The sequence below is a fragment of the Phycodurus eques genome, chromosome 15 (genome assembly GCF_024500275.1).
Source record: "Phycodurus eques isolate BA_2022a chromosome 15, UOR_Pequ_1.1, whole genome shotgun sequence".
NCBI classification, from domain to species: domain Eukaryota; kingdom Metazoa; phylum Chordata; class Actinopteri; order Syngnathiformes; family Syngnathidae; genus Phycodurus; species Phycodurus eques.
The window spans coordinates 6,541,731-6,560,528 of NC_084539.1; the positions used below are offsets into that span (position 1 = coordinate 6,541,731).

At 39.9% G+C, this 18,798-nt stretch overlaps 1 protein-coding gene across 1 annotated transcript in view; it reads right to left on the reverse strand.

The window, feature by feature from the left end:
- Positions 1-18,362, reverse strand: part of arrdc1b (arrestin domain containing 1b) — a 36,764-nt gene extending 18,402 nt beyond the window's left edge. The window contains exons 1-2 of the mRNA XM_061698789.1: positions 18,114-18,362; positions 1,705-1,815 (exon numbers count right to left, since the gene is read on the reverse strand). Of these exons, the coding sequence (XP_061554773.1) occupies positions 1,705-1,815; positions 18,114-18,231 (229 nt within the window). The 5' untranslated portion in view covers positions 18,232-18,362. The remainder of the gene's footprint in view (positions 1-1,704; positions 1,816-18,113) is intronic.
- Positions 18,363-18,798: the final 436 nt, after the last annotated feature.

The window sequence follows — 18,798 nt, forward strand, 5'->3', positions numbered from 1 at the left end:
TGTGTGTGTGTGTTTGTGTGTGCGTGTGTCCGTGTGTGTTGTGCTGTGCTGTGCGAGAGAGGTCATTTGCATCATGTTTACTACAATTGTACTTATAGCCCACACCTGGGACTTCTGAAACAGGACTTAAGTGAATAAAATACAAATGTATCATTATCTCACATGACAGTCAAATGGAAATCTGGTTCCATATTTTAACTTGGTGTTATGATGCCTTTTCTTGTAAGTACATTCTTTCGGCTTTTGATTGCTTTTATTCATGTGCATCATGGTGTATGAATAGGTAGACAGATAGCAATGTGTGAACATAAACCCATAACTGTGGCCTTTTTCTTTTATGTAGCTGTCCAGGAGCAAAAAATGTGGATGCGTATTATCAATGGCATGAAATTCAAGTTGATAAAGAAGTTGGTTTTCTGCTCAGTATTCTACTGTGCTTCCCGCCTTGGCTCCTTCTTTCAAAAGGTGGCACCAGGTTGCAGCTGATATCTGACTGACTAATTTATGACGTCGTGGATTGCGGAAAATTAAGAGTTGCAAACCCCAATGAAAGAATCGCACGTTAGAGTACAGTATAGTACATCATGAAGTTGCTGTATTACCACCACATGAGATTTATCTTTTATTGACTCACAATTCTGGTGATAAAAAAATGACCTCAGGGCATAGGAAAGTAAATTTATTATGTTCTCCATTTATTGTTATCAGCTTGCTAGAACACTCATGGTCTGAGGTCACACTTGCACAGCAGCATTAGGAGAAGAAAAATCCTAATTTCCTGTATGTCATTAAGTGATAATAGTGACAGGACGAAAAGTTGAAACTTACACATTCACATTTGTCATCACATTTCCAGGCACCACATTAGTCATCCTTTGTTCATTGTGGACATTGCTTGTTTTGCTTAAGAGTATGTAGCAGTGATATCTGTTGTGGTAGTCTGTCACCCTACTTGTCTCGCTCTGCTTAAATTGCTCAGGCTTCAGGGCAGAGCAGGCCACTTTCCAAAGAGATTTAGATACGGAAAAACTGCAGCGATAAAGGGGAGGACAGAGAGCGGCTGTGTCATGCATTATTTATGTGCTGCTCTGTTATGAGTGTACTGAGGGGTTGATTGGGTTGTATCGCTCTCATTCTCATTGATTTACAAATGTGTTGTTTCTTTTTTTTTTTTTTAAACATGTACTGCTACAACTACTACCGGTACTACTATTACAATAATTAAAAAAAACTCTATTAATGTAATGCCTTTAGAATAAAAAAAAAACAAAGAAAACTAATTTTCATTTAGCCAACCAAATGTGGATTGCGGAATACCATAAGCAGTTTGTTATAAAGAGATCATTGTTAGAAATAAAAATACAAATTAAAACTAAAAGCTCAAAAGTACACCACCAAAGTCTTCAACTACTAATTTTAGTGGTATACAAAAGTATATATATTTTAAGAATATATAATCTTGGATCTATTGATTTCCATTTCATTTAGTGCAACATGGAAATCAACTAGCAGACGCGTGACCATTGAATTTTTGTTTTTATTGTGTAGCTCGGCTGAATTGTCTGCAAGGTGTTAAAACAGCCTAGAAAGTGGGGTATATTCAGTCATTTATTGTGCATTCTGCAGTAACTCATATTTAATACAATTACATTACGGTTGTTCAATGAAGGCAAACAACAAGGCGAGAAAGACACTTCTAATCACCTTTGTCAGCAACAGACAACGTGCTGTTGAAGTACTGCTCCTCCGTCGTCCATGACGTGTCGTTGACTTTGTTGGAGATCCCACATGAGCCCTGACAGTTCACCTTGATGGCTGTGAAAAGAGAGAAAAACAATAAATTGTGATGGAGATCGAATTTATAATTTCCACACTTAATATAAGAGACGTAGCATCTAACAAGGAAGTAGAAAGAACTTGCTCATCTAAAGGATGCTTTGCAACATTCAACACTGTATTCAATCCATCTCACATTTGATGAAAATATAAAGACCATAACATCTGGTGTGTTTGGTTGTAGTGCTCATCTGCCATGTGATGCCAGCCCCTCTGTGTCATCTCTCATCGACCTCTTTGGTCTGTGAGGATATGAAAACCATCTGATAAAATACACAAACGCACGACAGCAGCCAGAGGATTAAACTGAGGCAGCCAAGCAGCAGTATGAAAAGATAATTCATAATATTTTTTTCAACCTCAACCCTAACCTTGAGCCTGGGTATAAGATGTGTTACAAAGTAATAAGTAATAATAAGGAAGTAATAACACATTATTCCAAAAATACGCCATTTTGAGTATCGGGCAAAGTATTTTTCCATCCATCCATTCCCTTGCACCTTTGAATTACGATAGACCCACTCAAAACACACACGCAAGCACGCACGCACACACACACACACACACACACACACACACTCACACACAAAAAGAGGCAGATGGCCTCGTCAGATTGTTGGCACAGTTTCAGGGAGGCGGGAGATCCAAAAACAAAAGAACAAAACAAGGTTGAGTCTTCTAATGATGCATATAAATTAGTATTAGTTTATTATACCTGAAATATAATACAGGGTTTATCATAAATTATATATATATATATATATATATATATATATATATATATATATATATATATATATTTTTTTTTTTTTTTTTTTTTTAAAGCTGCACCTGCTTTATCCATGGTCACTAACTGCTAACCTGGATTCAAACACAGTTCCATAAAAACAATGAGCTTTTAGAGGCATCACACCACCAATATTAGAAAAGGTGCGGAAAATTGGAGTTTTCATTCATTTAATTTTTAATAAGAAACGCATCCTTGTAATTGACTCCATAAATCAAGATCGACAAGTAGTGCAATCACTCCGTGCATCCGGTGTATTTGCATTGATTTGACTAGAACTGTTTGAAAGGGGAGGGGTAATCTCCGAAAGGTCATCACGATCTGTTCACATCTGAGAAGAAACAATAGATGAATTCCTTTTATGGGATTTCCGCAGACTGTCTGTCTACAGATAACTAATGGGCAGCGTCTTGATAGACTCATGGAGCCGGACGGCCCATGACATAGGGTGACGCATTTGTTTGAACATTCACCCAAAAAAAGAGGATACAGTCGTAAAATCAGCGTGTCACCGTAGACGACAACAGAACTCCGTGATTCTACAGTATATGGTTACTGTGAAAGATAATGCTTTCGGCAACACTGAGGGAAAAATTAGACATGATGAACATTTTTCAAATACAAATTACAAATTAAATAAATACAAATATGACTAGCTAATACAGAATTATTTGACTATAATATGGTTTGGTTGTAAGGGTGCTTTCCTTTAGTTTACTTGCGCTGCTCCAAATCATTTGATGGTTTAGTTAAAAAAAATAAAAAATAAATAAAGGAGCATTCGGCAAACCATGAGAGGTCTCTCCTCTTTTGTCAGTGGAGGCTGCAGACATTTTAATTATCTGGGAAGTCTACCAGGTTACAGTACACCAGTCAAGGGAATATTAAGGGTCACCACAATGAATCATCCTCTTCCATCTCTCCCCGTTCTGTGCATCTTTTACTCTCCCTCGAGCTATCTGCAAGTCTTCCCTCACTACATCCATACATCTCCTCTTGGGTTTTCCTCTTTGGCTCCAACCTAGCGGCTCCATTCCTGATCCTAATGTTAAAAACTACAAACATCATTTCAGTGAGTCACTTATGACTCGGTGTCAAAATATGTAAAAATTAACATGAGATGCTCAAATAATTGATTTCCCGTGGCTGCACAACAGAGAACACAGTGAGCTTAGAACAGCTGGAAAGAAAGAATGTGTCTCACCAGTGCTCAGGAAGCTATGCGTAGAACATGCTCTGACTCAGCAGCCAGCTGGATTTGTTACCAACACATTGGAGTTTATCCAAATCCTCTGGTTCAGTGAGTGTACGCAAGCAGAGACAATCCTGGCGCTATAGCCCATCAGTGAGAGGATGTCGTAACAGTCTTTCTGGATTGGAGTGAAACACTTCACTATAATAGGTACACATTGGATATCTTCTAATGCAAAGTCAAATCGAATAACAAACTCATTGGTGATTATACTGACTTGCAAGACAAAAACTAATATATATATATATATATATATAAAAAAGTACTACTTCACAAACACAGCCATAAAGAAACGGCACCAGATTAAGTACAGTATAATGAAAGGAACATTTTTTTTACATTTAAAAAAATCTGACCATTTCAATCACTTTCGCATCTTAATGAACAAAGAAGTATTAAGAGAGGATTGACTGGCCTGAGCTTGTTGAGCTCTTTTTCTTTGTCACTAAACTTCGTTCACCCAATGCAGGAATTCTATCCTTCAGGGCATATTTTCCTATTCCAGTACCTGTATGTATTTGTTTTGCAACACAGTTGTTAGCTTTGTCACTCAGTATTTACTATGTGATTGAACTGTCGTACAAAAAAATCATGGTTCATCAATGGATCAAAAAACACAAAAAGAGTAATAAAATATTTTACAAATGCAGAGAGCAATGGATTCATCACTTGCGGTGCATATTCCATCATTGAATCATCACGGCAAAGAATGTGTTAGCTGTTTTGGATATGTTTAGAGAACCTGGGCCAGTGATGGCAGTACCTTATTTACACTAAAAGGCACTGACTCTGGTTTTGGCTCACTGACTAGAGGAACTAAATCATTACAACCAAACTCATTTCAATGTGACAGCAATGTGAGTGAGATGTAAATGACTAATTCATCAAATATTCCTGTCCTGCTGAGGCAAGAAGATTCCTATGCCTCTATCATCTGCTGCAGAAAAGCTATTTATCTCAGTATGGTATAGTGCCAGTTTTAAAATAATTTATTGAAGATTTAGCCTTTTTCAGTGCAGTGAAGGACCCATAAAGCACCGGTCTTGGTCTCTCAGTTGGAGAGTAGTCCAATACCACACTTACTACTGTCATTATGTTTTTAATATCTGTAAATGTTTATTCAGTCTCACTTTTTCTACATCTTCCCTGATGAAGACTGCCACCTGATCGCTCGAAGTTTTAGCTGTGAGAGTAAGGGAATCCTAGTTACAAAACAGACAGCAGTGCCAGGCGGTGTTAAAGTAAATATATCCTGTGTTATCAGTCCAACAGAAGTCCAAAATAATGATTTGCCTCTTATCTTTCAGTATCTTTGTGTTTTCCCAGACACATCTCGTGTTATATTAAGAGCCCAAAAATAATATTTCTCCACCATTTTGTATCCATTCATCCAGAAGAACAGTTTTAAGGTCATCGATCATGGTCATAGGCCTGCTAACTCACCCTCTCCATTCTAGTCTATCCCAAAGGTGTTTGATGGGGTTGTGGACCGGGTTGTGTACTTATTTTAACTTATTTTACACTAAAGTACAGTGAGTCGCTACTGATACCATTACTACTATTGGTGTCAGTACCAATATGTACGTTTGTACAGTCCTCGGTACTCGTATAAATGCTCTGATACTATACATGGATACCACATGACTATCCTGAACGTAATTTAAAGGTAGGAGATATGTCAGGGCACGGTGGCCGACTGGTTAGAGCATCAGCCTCACAGTTCTGAGGACCCGGGTTCAATCCCCGGCCCCGACTGTGTGGAGTTTGCATGTTCTCCCCGTGCCTGCGTGGGTTTTCTCCGGGCACTCTGGTTTCCTCCCAAAAACATGCATAAATTGGAGATTCTAAATTCCCCGTAGGTGTGCATGTGAGTGCGAATGGTTGTCTGTTTGTATGTGCCCTGCGATTGGCTGGCAACCAGTTCAGGGTGTACCCCGCCTCCTGCCCGATGACAGCTGGGATAGGCTCCAGCACGCCCGCGACCCTAGTGAGGAGAAGCGGCTCAGAAAATGGATGAATGGATGGAGATATGTCAGCAATGTGGCAATAGGCAACTGCAAATTATGCTCTGCAAAATGGATGATTAACTCTTGTTGGGCGGCGACTGCGCTCCGGTCATGAAATTATATGAAATACAATTCTAATGAAGTTGTGATATTGTTTAAAATGTAAATAAAAAGAGAATACAATGAATTTCAAATCCTTTTCAAACGCTCTTCAATTGGGCACCCTATTGTTCCCCCCTGGGCTATACTGTAAAGTGTATCATTCGCATCTGTGTTCAGGACACTAACACTCAGATTCGTAACGGGTTAGCCAACTTTGACAAGTAATCCGATTCATAGAGCTGATATGAGGTTTTGAATCCACAACAAAGGAAGTTTCAACCGTCATCGCCCAAACAAAAAACAGGATATTATCTATAAAAAGAATGTGGTAAGTCTAACATAGAATTCTTCAAAGACTACTTTTGGGAAACAAAAAAGCTCCGGAAAACACCCTAAATGCTGGATATCCTTAATTTGTTCTTATATACTTAGCAATGTAGCCAGATTGGATTGTAGAGGATTTAGAGACAAAGACATCTGAATGCACAATACAGAAACACAAACACGCACAAATCCTTGAATGTTTGCATGCAAGGATAAGAGGTTTATCCCTGAAAAAGTTACAACATAAAACAACCAACGGCGATGTAGTATATAATCTGTACACTCTGTTGCACACTATATTTCATTGTTTCAGAAGACACTCTACTTTGTCTATAGATTTCATTAATAAAAACATTTCTTCCACTATATTGACTTTGTCTACAATTGGCTAGCGACCAGACAAGGATGTCCCCTGCCTCTCGCCCAAAGTAGCTGGAATTACACCCCAGCTCGCCCACGACCATAATGAGGGTTAGTGGTATACAGGAGAAAATGAATGGATGAATGGATGGATCTTGACTTTAGCATTAAGTCTTTAGATTTGTCTCTTCCTACTAGCTTACCAGCTTTTGTCAAACTCCAATATGTCCAATATATATATATATATATATAGATGAGGGTAGATGGCAGAAAAGCACTACATTTAGGTGTGGGTCTATTTTTGTAATGTTTAATATTAACTCAATCCTTAATGTAATATTATATATAATTAGTTGCGAGTGTGGCGGCACGGTGGCCGACTGGTTAGAGCGTCAGCCTCACAGTTCTGAGGACCCGGGTTCAATCCCCGACCCCGCCTGTGTGGAGTTTGCATGTTCTCCCCGTGCCTGCGTGGGTTTTCTCCGGGCACTCCGGTTTCCTCCCACATCCCAAAAACATGCATTAATTGGAGACTCTAAATTGCCCGTAGGAATGACTGTGAGTGTGAATGGTTGTTTGTTCCTATGTGCCCTGCGATTGGCTGGCAACCAGTTCAGGGTGTACCCCGCCTCCTGCCCGATGAAAGCTGGGATAGGCTCCAGCACGCCCGCGACCCTAGTGAGGAGAAGCGGCTCAGAAAATGGATGGATGGATAGTTGTGAATGTGTCGGTGGTGAGTTCGCCCGACAAAACAAATGGCGAGTCTAGAATCACATTTGAATCCCAACGAGTCAAAGAACAAGATACTAATTACTTTATTCTGACAAAAGCTGCAATGCTACTACGCTGCATTTACTTCAACAACAACAAAAAAATCACAAAATATTGAACGATTGTTTGGCTGCCTGTGTTTATGGCCGCTGACTTCATGTACAGTAGCAGGGTTCGCCACCTCGCCAATGGCTAACTGAAACAGGATGTGGCAAAGCAAATAAAGTCCACATTCGCCACGCTGGCTAATCAAAATTGCCTGCGTCAAAACTCAAAAAGTCCTTCCTGATAAAAGTTAATGTGAGCGCACGCATTCTGCTGTGTGTGAACGGCTGTGTTAATGGTTTGGTGGAGCAAACATTTCCCCCCACTTAGTAAATTGCTTCAATCTGCCATCCAGTCGCTGCTGGCTGAGCAGTCAGGCTCTTAGACTTCCACAGCTTTGGGGAGCGGCGCATCAGAGAAGACAAGATCCGATGCTGCCGAACTGAAACATGCATATTTATTACTGCGATGTACGTTTGAAGTGTTGACGCACTATGTGTCCTACAATTCACATGAGTTCTCGCAGCTGGCTAGTTGCCTTCTTCAACAATGTACGAGCTGCTAATCCCACTTTTGTTGTCATGCCGAGCTGGCTCGAACCAGGGCCGTCCGTAGCTAGCTAGTCATTTGGGGGCCTACGGCAAACATTGTCACCCCCCACCCCCCTTATGTAATCTAGACCACTTAGTCGTGCTTTTGAAATCTGATACAATTATCTGACAGTTAAAGTTAGCCTACTAATATTTACCACCAAAGATTTTAGATTAAAGTTACTCTTCAACTCAAAAGTTTGAATTTGAGAAAAATGCATATAAAGTCCTTAAGATCCTTCTTGAGGCTTATCAAGTAAGTGAATTCATTAACACGTTTACTTAATTGATAAGAACATGAAGCAACATTTAATATGGTTTCCCATTTGAACCGCTTTTATACTCACATCTTGGTGAGGAAAAGTGTCATTCGTGTCACTCTCCACTTTATCTTTGTACACTGACAGAAATGCTACTGCTACTGGCAAGAGCATCATTATACAGTATTGCATTTTTACAAGGCATGAAGTTAAAACAATAAGTCAATATTCTACTGCGATTTACAATCTTTTTACAATTCAATAGTAAAATAAAGATTTGTTCCTCATATATATTCATCAGAACATTTAGACCTGGCCTACAGGAAAAAGGTTGTATTTTTGTTGCGTTGTGTTGTGTTGAAGAAGAAGAAGAAGAATCACCTTGATTTTCATGAACATGCATGCACATAAAATTTGTTCTCTGCATTTTACCCATCACAGTGAACAAATACTTGTTAGTGGAACACACTGGAGCAAGGGGAGCTGAATCCTGGGGAGCAGTTCAGGGTAGCAGTGTCTAGAGTAACAAAACAATAAGAACATCCATCCATTTTCTGAGCCACTTCTCTTCACTAGGGTCGCGGGCGTGCTGGAGCCTACCCCAGCAATCATCGGGCAGGAGGCGGGGTACACCCTGAACTGGTTGTCAATAAGAGCAACTTTCAAAAATTATTCCCAGGCTTATACATTTTTACGAAATTTCAACTTTAGTCGCCATTGTTATTTGTGTCGCTAAGTAGTGACGTCAAAAGGCCAAGTTTCGCCGGTGTTTTTAGCATTAGCTACAGTCGCTAAAGATGACTGGTGTGAAGTAGCTTGAGTTGGTCATTTATGGGTAGCGTCTTGGCTGCTGTTTGGCAAAGCCGACTGAAAAAGAGAGCATGCTGTAGTGTAAAGAGCTCCTATCATTTTCGCCGCTGACTGTATTACTGGAGTCATCAGGTAAAATAAGCACTTCCTCTGAGTTAACGTCACTATCTCCATCAAAGATGATGTCACGTTTAACCGAGTAGTTGTGGTCCGTGATTGATGGGTGTACGTCAGCTTGCCATTTATTGTACAGCTGCATCGCAAATCACAGAGCACAGCTCAAAGTGAATATTGTGGTGCACGCTGTATACGTAGTACTTTATCACTTTTATTAAACCATAAAAAGAAAGATTCATAGTTAAGGAAGGAGGGGGTTTCAAAAGAGAGGACTTGGGCGAGAGTGTTTGTCTCGGGTGCTGTCCATTTCTTCTGATCATCCTTGAGATGGTTCTCGACTTTCATTGGAGTCCAGCTGTGTTTGATTATACTGATTGGACATGATTAGGAAAGCCACACACCTGTCTATATAAGACCTTACAGCTCAGAGTGCATGACAGAGCAAATGAGAATCATGAGGTCAAAGAAACTGCCTGAAGAGCTCAGAGACAGAATTGTGGCAAGGCACAGATCTGACCAAGGTTACAAAAAAAAAAAAAATCTGCTGCACCTAAGGTTCCTAAGAGCACAGCGGCCTCCATAATCCTTAAATGGAAGACTTCTAGGACGATCAGAACCCTTCCTGGAGATGGCCGTCTGGCCAAACTGAGCAATTTTGGAAGAAGAGCCTTGGTGAGAGAAGTAAAGAAGAACCCAAAGATCACTGTGGCTGGGCTCCAGAGATGCAGTCAGAAGATGGGAGAAAGTTCCAGAAAGTCAACCATCACTGCAGCCCTCCACCAGTCGGGGCTTTATGACAGAGTAGCTTGACGGAACCCTCTCCTCAGTGCAAGACACATGAAAGCCTGCATGGACTTTGCTAAAAAACACCGGAAGGACTTCAAGATGGTGAGAAATAAGATTCTTTGGTCTGATGAGACCAAGATAGAAACTGTTCTCTAAGCATTAGCCACTGTGTATTACACAGACGTCCTCGTAATGTAGTGAACGCGAAGCATTATGGGAATTAGCCAGCAGATCATGCTGATTCTGAGAATTCCTTGCGGTGATGTTTTTAACTAGAGTACTGTAGCTGAAGAAAATCAAGCTAAATGTTGCTCTTTATTTGCATTTGTTAATGTCCATATTGTTATGAGTGTGCGCATCAGCTATAGTATGGGCTAAGGTTGGTATTTGTGAATTTATTTTGTAAAACTGACTGGCTTGTGTATTCTACAGTGACATTATGGTCATGTTCTTTGTATCGTCAAGCAATTTAAAAGAGTTTAGATGACTCAGTAAATTTTTGCAATGATTAAGAGCAGAGTTGTCCTTATGTGAGAAATTGCAGCCACATTAAAATGCCACTGCTGTGCAGGTAACTGCATTACACTGATCAATTTAAAAAAAGTGACTCACTGAATTTGCAATAAGTGAACTGTGATATAGCGAGGGATTACTATATACAGAAAGATGATAAAACAATACTCACAGGCAAATATTCTTTTTTTTATTCTGTCTTTTCATCAAATCTACATTATGTGCATGAGTGCACCACACTACCACCTACAGGCCAAGACACACGTGACTGAAACAGCACGTACAGTATAGTGTACCTTCTGAGCAATTGGAATAGGATGATGATTCAGTCTGTGTAAAAGAACAGAAGGCAACTAAACTTTATTTATAGGGCATTATAAAAAAACTGCAGCTGTAACAAAGCGCTGCACATGGTAAAGCTCAACAATAAAACACAATAAATCCTTTTAAAAAATAATAATAAAATGATAAAACAAAAGTGTTGTGAGTGAAATGCTCAAATGTTATTTTTAATAAGTGTTTATTTAATAAAATATTGTTTATTGTTTGTGAGAATGAAACTGATGCCATTATTAGCTCAGTCTCTAAGGACTTGGGCTTTGGGGTCTCGAGGACACCGGTTCGAGCCCCACTACGATCAAGATTCTGAAAATAGCAGTATCATGCATTCCTTCTATAGCCTCAACTCGAAATGCACAGTCAATGACAGCCTTATTGTATCTCACTGGGCATCCTCCAAAGGTTTACTGTATAAAGGTTTTCGTGGGACGTAACACAGGAACGTTACTTGCTTGTGCTTCAGGGATGAGATGCTGCATATAAAGACTAAATCTAAAGACCTTACTTTCTCGTGTATGTTCTCTTTTCTTACCAGCAACTTGACTACTCTTTAAAAACTGGGTTGAAAAATGACAGATTTTCAAGTATTAACATAAATTTGACAGTTTTAAAAACTACTAGTACTTAGTTATACTATTCTGACTGTTGTTTTTTATTACACAAATAGCAGATGATGTATTAGGTCTGCTCCTTTCTCCCTGGTTCAGTGTTCCATTAATTGTTTGCATGCAAGTTGAATGCAAACAGTTGCAAGTTGACAACTGGATTTGAGTCAAACCTTTATGTTGTGAACTTGGTCAGAGATGTGCACGAGAGACGGTAGGCAAGATCTGAACTTCTACTTTTGTGGGAGGTTGCGGTCTCTGGCATGCTCCCGGTGCACAAGGAGAGTATGCAACTCCACACAGAACGGTCCGAGCTGAGATTTAATGACATCCACGCAATATATTTGATCATCTAATCTAACCTCACAATACTAGTTCGTAACACAACTACAGCACCTGTTCAACTTGTAACTAATCACGGGTTTTGTATGAATCCACTTAATAAATTACTATGAAAGGAAGACAATCAATAGAAATGCTATCTGATGGCGTTATCAATAATAGTGAATTTGGTCTCTAAAATATTGAGTGTCTCTCTCACACAAAGGACAGCACAGAGACTGTGAAACATACATTGACAGTCCACCTTCATATGTCCTGAGCAACTAATTCTCTGCTGCCTATGAACCATCTTGAGTCTGGAAATGATGTGCGGACCTTTATTGTTATGTGGGCTCGCCCACTCTAAGTGTCCATTAGTGGTCGAAGTCAATCTATGTTTAAACGCTATTGCTCGTTCCCCTGTCATCACACTGAGTGATCCATCCATGGTAAAGCAAGGGACTAATACTGTATAGAACCTATTTCAATAACTGTCCAGGCTAACTCAACAAACCAACTGCTAATCTAAAGGCAAAATCCAAATGGCATTGACACAACAGGGTTACAGAGGTTTTCCTGGTTCAGCATGATTCGAGTGGTCTTGGTGATTGAATAATCAGCAGTCAAGCTTGAGTGGCGCTATGGCACAGAATGCAAAATGCAGCCTCAGGAGTTACAGCATATGAAATGGAGTGCAATGCATCTTAACTGGAATACCTTTTGTGAACAGGTCACAGGACTGCAGGACATGATTCAGACTACTATATGAGCAACAGGTGACTCAAATTAGAAAATTGTATAAAAGTTCATTTATTTTAGGTCTAGGTTTTAAAAAAAGAAAATAAAAAATTGGATCGCATCTCATGCTATATTATTTCTTGATGGTGAATTGTGACTATTTGCTGTTACTAAATCTATAATTATCAAAATTATCCATCAATTTTCTATATCACTTAGTCTTGTAAGACTGGAGTCTATCCAAGCTCACTTTGGGTGAGTGTACGGTACACCCTGGATTGGTCGCCAGCCAATCACAGGGCACACCGACAAACAAGCATTCACACCTATGGATAATTGAGTCTTGAATTAATTTATCATGCGTTTGGAATGTAGGAGGAAGCCAGAGTATCTGCAGAGAACCCACGCAAACACGGGGAGAACATGCAACTCCTCATATATATCATTTCCTAAGATATTGTAATTTATTGACACACACCTGTACATATACAGACTCTCTCAACAAGCCTGTGTAATTTCCAGACATTTAGAAAATTTAAGACTCCAAATACAAGAGGGCATTGCTCTACAGCTGGTGATAATGGACCATATGCACGGCAACACATAAAGCATTTCTGGTGGTAAAGTTAAGAGGTGTACACTGAGGAAAAAATAACTTTCTTTAAATATGTGATAACGTGGGGTTGTGTAATAGATACAGCATATTAAATAGTTCTGTGTTGCTACTTTTTGAGGTCAAAATTTCAACGACAAAAAGAGGGGATAGCTCCTCCAGTTACCCAAACGCAGAAGTGCTGCATAGTCTTTTGCTTCTCATACAAGCAGAAAACCTGAATAGAATGCAAGTAGAATGCAGACCTAGAAGTGCACCAAACTGTATGTATAAAAGTATATACCGGTAGGTATTTACTTCCACATATGTGTGACTGTCTTGGTAATAAGTCATTCTTATCTGGGAAATGTCTAAAAAGAAATTTAAAAAATAACAAATGCCCCGGCGGCACGGTGGGCGACTGGTGAGTACATCTGCATCACCGGGTACAAATCTGGCCTCGCCTGTGTGGAGTTTACATGTTCTCCCCGTGCCTGCGTGGATGTACTCCGGTTTCCTCCCACATCCCCAAAACATGCGTTGTAGGTTAATTGAAAACTTCAAATTGCCCGTAAGTGTGAATGTGAGTGCAAATGGTTGTTTATATGTGCCCCGCGATTGGCTGGCGACCAGTTCAGGGCGTACACCACCTCTCGCCCAAAGAGAGCTGGGATAGGCTCCAGCACGCCCGCGACCTTAGTGAGGATAAGCGGTACGGAAAATGACCCCCAAAAACAACAAAGGGTGGGAATCTTTCATCTACACTTTTGATTTTCTGCGTAATCCCCCAAAGTAACGAACAAATGGTGGTGAAAACATCACCTTCCACGGTAGATGTGAAAGTTCCTTTATTTACAATGGCACTGGTGAGGTCTGAGAGCCCATCTGTCAGACAGATTATGCATTAACTAGACACATCCCCTATGGAATGCACTTTGGAGGATTACAGAAAAATCTGCTATGTCACCTGCATTGAAACAAACGATCAACAAGACAACGAGTATTGTCTTTGGTCACCTGCCCGAAGGATTGTAGATATCATCTCGCATGATGCATAAACCCACAATCAACAACACACACTTAAAAGAAAAAGACAATCATATTGTCATTTAGAAAGCTTCTTAAAATTGTTCCATTGCCACAACAGTCGGGTATAAATGTGGTTATTATTAAACAACTCAAGGAAGAGCAATGGTGACCTTGCAGTAAAAATGAATCTAACAGTAAGTGCTGCAAAAATGCCATCTGCTTCAGGATGACAAAAATCACAGAGAAATGACTCTTGCCAACAGCAAGTACACATGAACTGCCATGTAACTGGTCAGCGTTAAAATAATAGCAAAAAAAGAGAGAACCCATAAATATTTAACAGCATATGCATTGGAAGTGCATGCCCACTGGGGGGCAGGTGAAAAAGCAACAGCGCTTGCTATAGAATAAATACATTTTAGATCCTTTTTGGGACACATCAGACGGAAATAGTCATTATTAGGTGAGTTTTTAATGCCAAACAATAGATTATGGGGGGAACTTGTCCTCCATTATTTGTTCAAAGATTTGCCTATTCATTGTTTTTTTGTGCCCACAATTAAAGTATTATATACAAAAGGTGAGTTTAATGACTTAATATACCTTGTGTAAAGTGCTAGTGCATATACGGTATTTGTTTGACTACGTGTGATGTCGTGTCAGTTTGTGCTAGCATGTTATTAGGCTAGTATAGAAGCTAATACTATTGATAAGCCTCAAATGAAGGTGATTTGTTTCGTTAATAAATAGTATGATTATATTAATGTATATTTTATATAAATGTGTGTGTGTGTGTGTGTGTGTGTGTATATATATATATATATATATATATATATATATTAATTTAAGCATGATTATACATTCTAAATGCATGGTGTTGATGCTGTGCTGATTATTCTTTGTGTGTTGTTATCGATTACAGTAAATAAAACGGAATACCGGTGTGTGTTGTTCTTTTTTCATTCTCTCTGTGTTAAATGCCATTTTGTGGCATCTATAGGTAATTACAAATTCCTTGTAGGGTTGGCATCAGTTATTTTCAGATTTTAGCTATTCACAACAGGGCTTAGTCCTTATTTCTCTCGTATAGAGGAGAAATGCAACTTATCCAAACTCTCGATGAATCGGATAAAGAAAAATAAAAGAATTCCATCCCTTTGTTCAAAAACAGGACATTATTTCAAATTGACAGTGCAGATAATGCACATAAATTGATTATACTTCAGTTACTGGTTTGGTCTATAATGTCAGAAAATAAGGTAAAATGTTTATCATTGTTTTGCAAAGTAAAAGCAGATGTTTGCAAATGTCTTATTTTGATGAAACACAAAGATAAACAGTCTGCTTTCCTAGAGGAATACAGAAATCTAACAATATTTACAGTTGGGAGGCTAAAATTCCTAGAAGTTGGGCATTTTTCAGTTGATCAAGCTCTCTAACGATTATCAAAATAGTTGTCGATCAATTTGATAATCGATTAGTTGTGGATTAATCGATTGATTGTTCCACCTCTATTTTCAACACAGCAGACAGGATTTACGTTTGGAAAATGCTTTTCTTCACATGACACTTCACAAGGAGCTTGTGGCTTAATGCATTTATTTTTTATGTCGACACTGTGTAGCCGATACTAAAAATGCCAGCGTGAACACAAAGCAAACAGGTATGCACGCCATGCATTTTAATGGATGCATTTTTATTTTTCGTGCGCACGAGAGTATGATCCTACAAGTGTAAGTAAACACAGCCAGACTCTTGGTCTAATAAATGAGAGCGAAAAAGCTGCCATTGGGCTCAGGCTATTTTCATCCACAGAAACAGGGTCTATCTTAACACCAGCAGCCCACTTATTGCTGATGGCCTTAGTTGTTGTACTCGACTATCTGCCAGGCATGAGTTAGCACACCATCAGGAACTGCTCAAGGGAAATGGCAGATGTGAAAAGAGTCTAGACCAAGGGTGTCAAACTTATTTTTTTTCACAGGCCACATCAGAGTTATGACTTCCCTCGGAGGGCCGCTACGACTGTGGAGCCATATAAATGAAAGATTACCTCATATACTGTAATCACAATATGCACAACACATTGATGAATAACCAGTTTCGAAATCAAAAGCCTATAAAAACATGTTTTTCAACTATTACATTTCTTTTTAAAGGGGGATTGGTCACAAAAAAATTATTGCAAATATCTCAATGGTATTACACCTGAACACAATTAGCGATTTTGATTTGCTTTCGGCGGCACGGTGGGTGACTGGTTAGAGCGTCAGCCTCACAGTTCTGAGGACCGGGGTTCAATCCTCGGCCCCGCCTGTGTGGAGTTTGCATGTGCTCCCCGTGCCTGCCTGGGTTTTCTCCGGGCACTCCGGTTTCCTCCCACATCCCAAAAACATGCATGAATTGGAGACTCTAAATTGCCCATAGGTGTGAATGTGAGTGCGAATGGTTGTTTGTTTATATGTGCCCTTCGATTGGCTGGCAACCAGTTCAGGGTGTACCCCGCCTCCTGCCCGATGATAGCTGGGATAGGATCCAGGACGCCTGCGACCCTAGTGAGGAGAAGTGGCTCAGAAAATGGATGGATGGATGGATGGATGGATTTGCTTTCGCGGGCCACATAAAATGATGTGGCGGGCTGGATCTGGCCCCCGGGCCACCAGTTTGACACCCGTGGTCTAGACCATAAATTTTTTTGGGGGGAGAGGCCCACTTCAAGCCTTATGTGTCACTAAAACAGGACAATATTTTCGAAGCAAGCTAGTAGACATAATGTGAAAGTGAGTCACTTCACTAGTACCCCCACTACTTTAGCTGACTGACAGAAAGGCAGACTACACCCTGGATTAGTCACTGACCAAAGAGAGAAGACAACCGTTAATGCTAACATTCACACACAGTCATTGAGAGGGAATTGATCCCACATTGACTGCACAAAAATCAGCCACTACCAATGACTGTTATTCAGGACTTGCGCAATATGTTGACATCCTGTGTGACTGTTTTGCAAGCAATGAAAGCAGTTCGGACACCAAAGTGTTCCTTCAACTTTTGATCCATATTTTTCTTGAAAATGATTGAATTTTGCAATGCATGACTCTTGAGGTTCCTTCATGCATAGCATACACTGGCTGTAGTTTCTTCGTTCACAGTCATCAATAAAGCAAGTGTCACGGCTTCCATTGAACTGTTACTCCTTTTTTTCTGTTAGTTCAGGCTGTCCTTTCAGGAGAATGTCAACAAACCAGAGCTTAAGGACAGTTAAGGACAGTATTTAAACACATTTGGAAGTTTGGTTAGAAACTTAGCAGGCTTTTGTTTGGCAAACAAATACAACAGAGGCGTATTAGTGTATTTCTCTCTCACAAAAACAGCTTTCATTTAACATTAAAAGCATGTCCTTTATTACCACAGAATAATAATCCTCATAAGGATTATTACTATACAATGGACCCATTGTTCATTTCAAGGGCAACTACTGAGACCCTCCACCTTACTACTCTCATTTATCCCCATCATTGTCGGTTGAATTGAATTCACCGTATCACATTTGTGGCAGAAAACCATTTGAAATGTGCATCCCTATCTTCTATAAAAGTGTTTCCCACGGTACGACGTGTGCACCCGCTGTTCTATTTGACATGACTGTTTCTCCATGTTCCAAAGCCAAACAAGTTCAGGTCATGCTAAGACAACAAGTGGAAGCACGTATCAGGCGGGGTGTAGTAGGACGGCATGTGGTTTTCAAACGACTTGCTAACCAAGCACCCGCGACTTGCTCTGAAGCCCTGGAAAATAAAGGGTGCATTATTATAGCCGAACAACACCGTGATGTATTCGACGGTCAACTTTGTCCACATTTGTGTGTCCTTCCGCGCTTGATGGGACTAAAAACACTCCTCCTCCTCCTCTCCCTCGAGCACACATTACCTTTGTATTGCAGCGAGTTGCTGAGTCGTATTTTGACAGTTCCGCCGATAGACTCTCCCGGACTGTAAACCACCTTATTGTTGGCGAAAGTGATGTGAAATTCTTGTAGCTTTCCCATGGCTGCGCTCCGCTACTCGGTCGCTTTGCACGGAGACGCGACGCCTGCTTGACTCGCTCTCACCTGCTGCCTCGAGGAGAACGCTGACGTCAATTGACTAAACGGTACGTTGACAGCCATGGGAGGGACAAACTGACTTATCTGACGCTCAACATGTACTGCATTCTGTAAATGCACGCTGGTTTTCGGCTGACCGACATTCAATTCATTTGATACTCTATAACGTGTTGTTCTTTTCACCACTTTATTCCACAAACGCAAGTTGATTCTTGGGACGAAGAAGGAGAGATGCCATAAAATAAATATACATATATATTTTATATTTATTTATTATTATTATTATTATTATTTAGTTAGTTAGACGAGGTCATGATAAACCAATGTGGTATGACTGGTACGACATATTTTTATCAAGCGCCTCAAATGGTAATTGTCCCCTGCCTCAAGGGTGACGGCTGCTAACTAGGCACACACACAACAAATAAAAATAAAAAAAGAAACACACAAAAAGTTTAAGTTTTTTTATGAATTTAGTGCTCGTACTGAGAAGAAAAACAATCATATTAC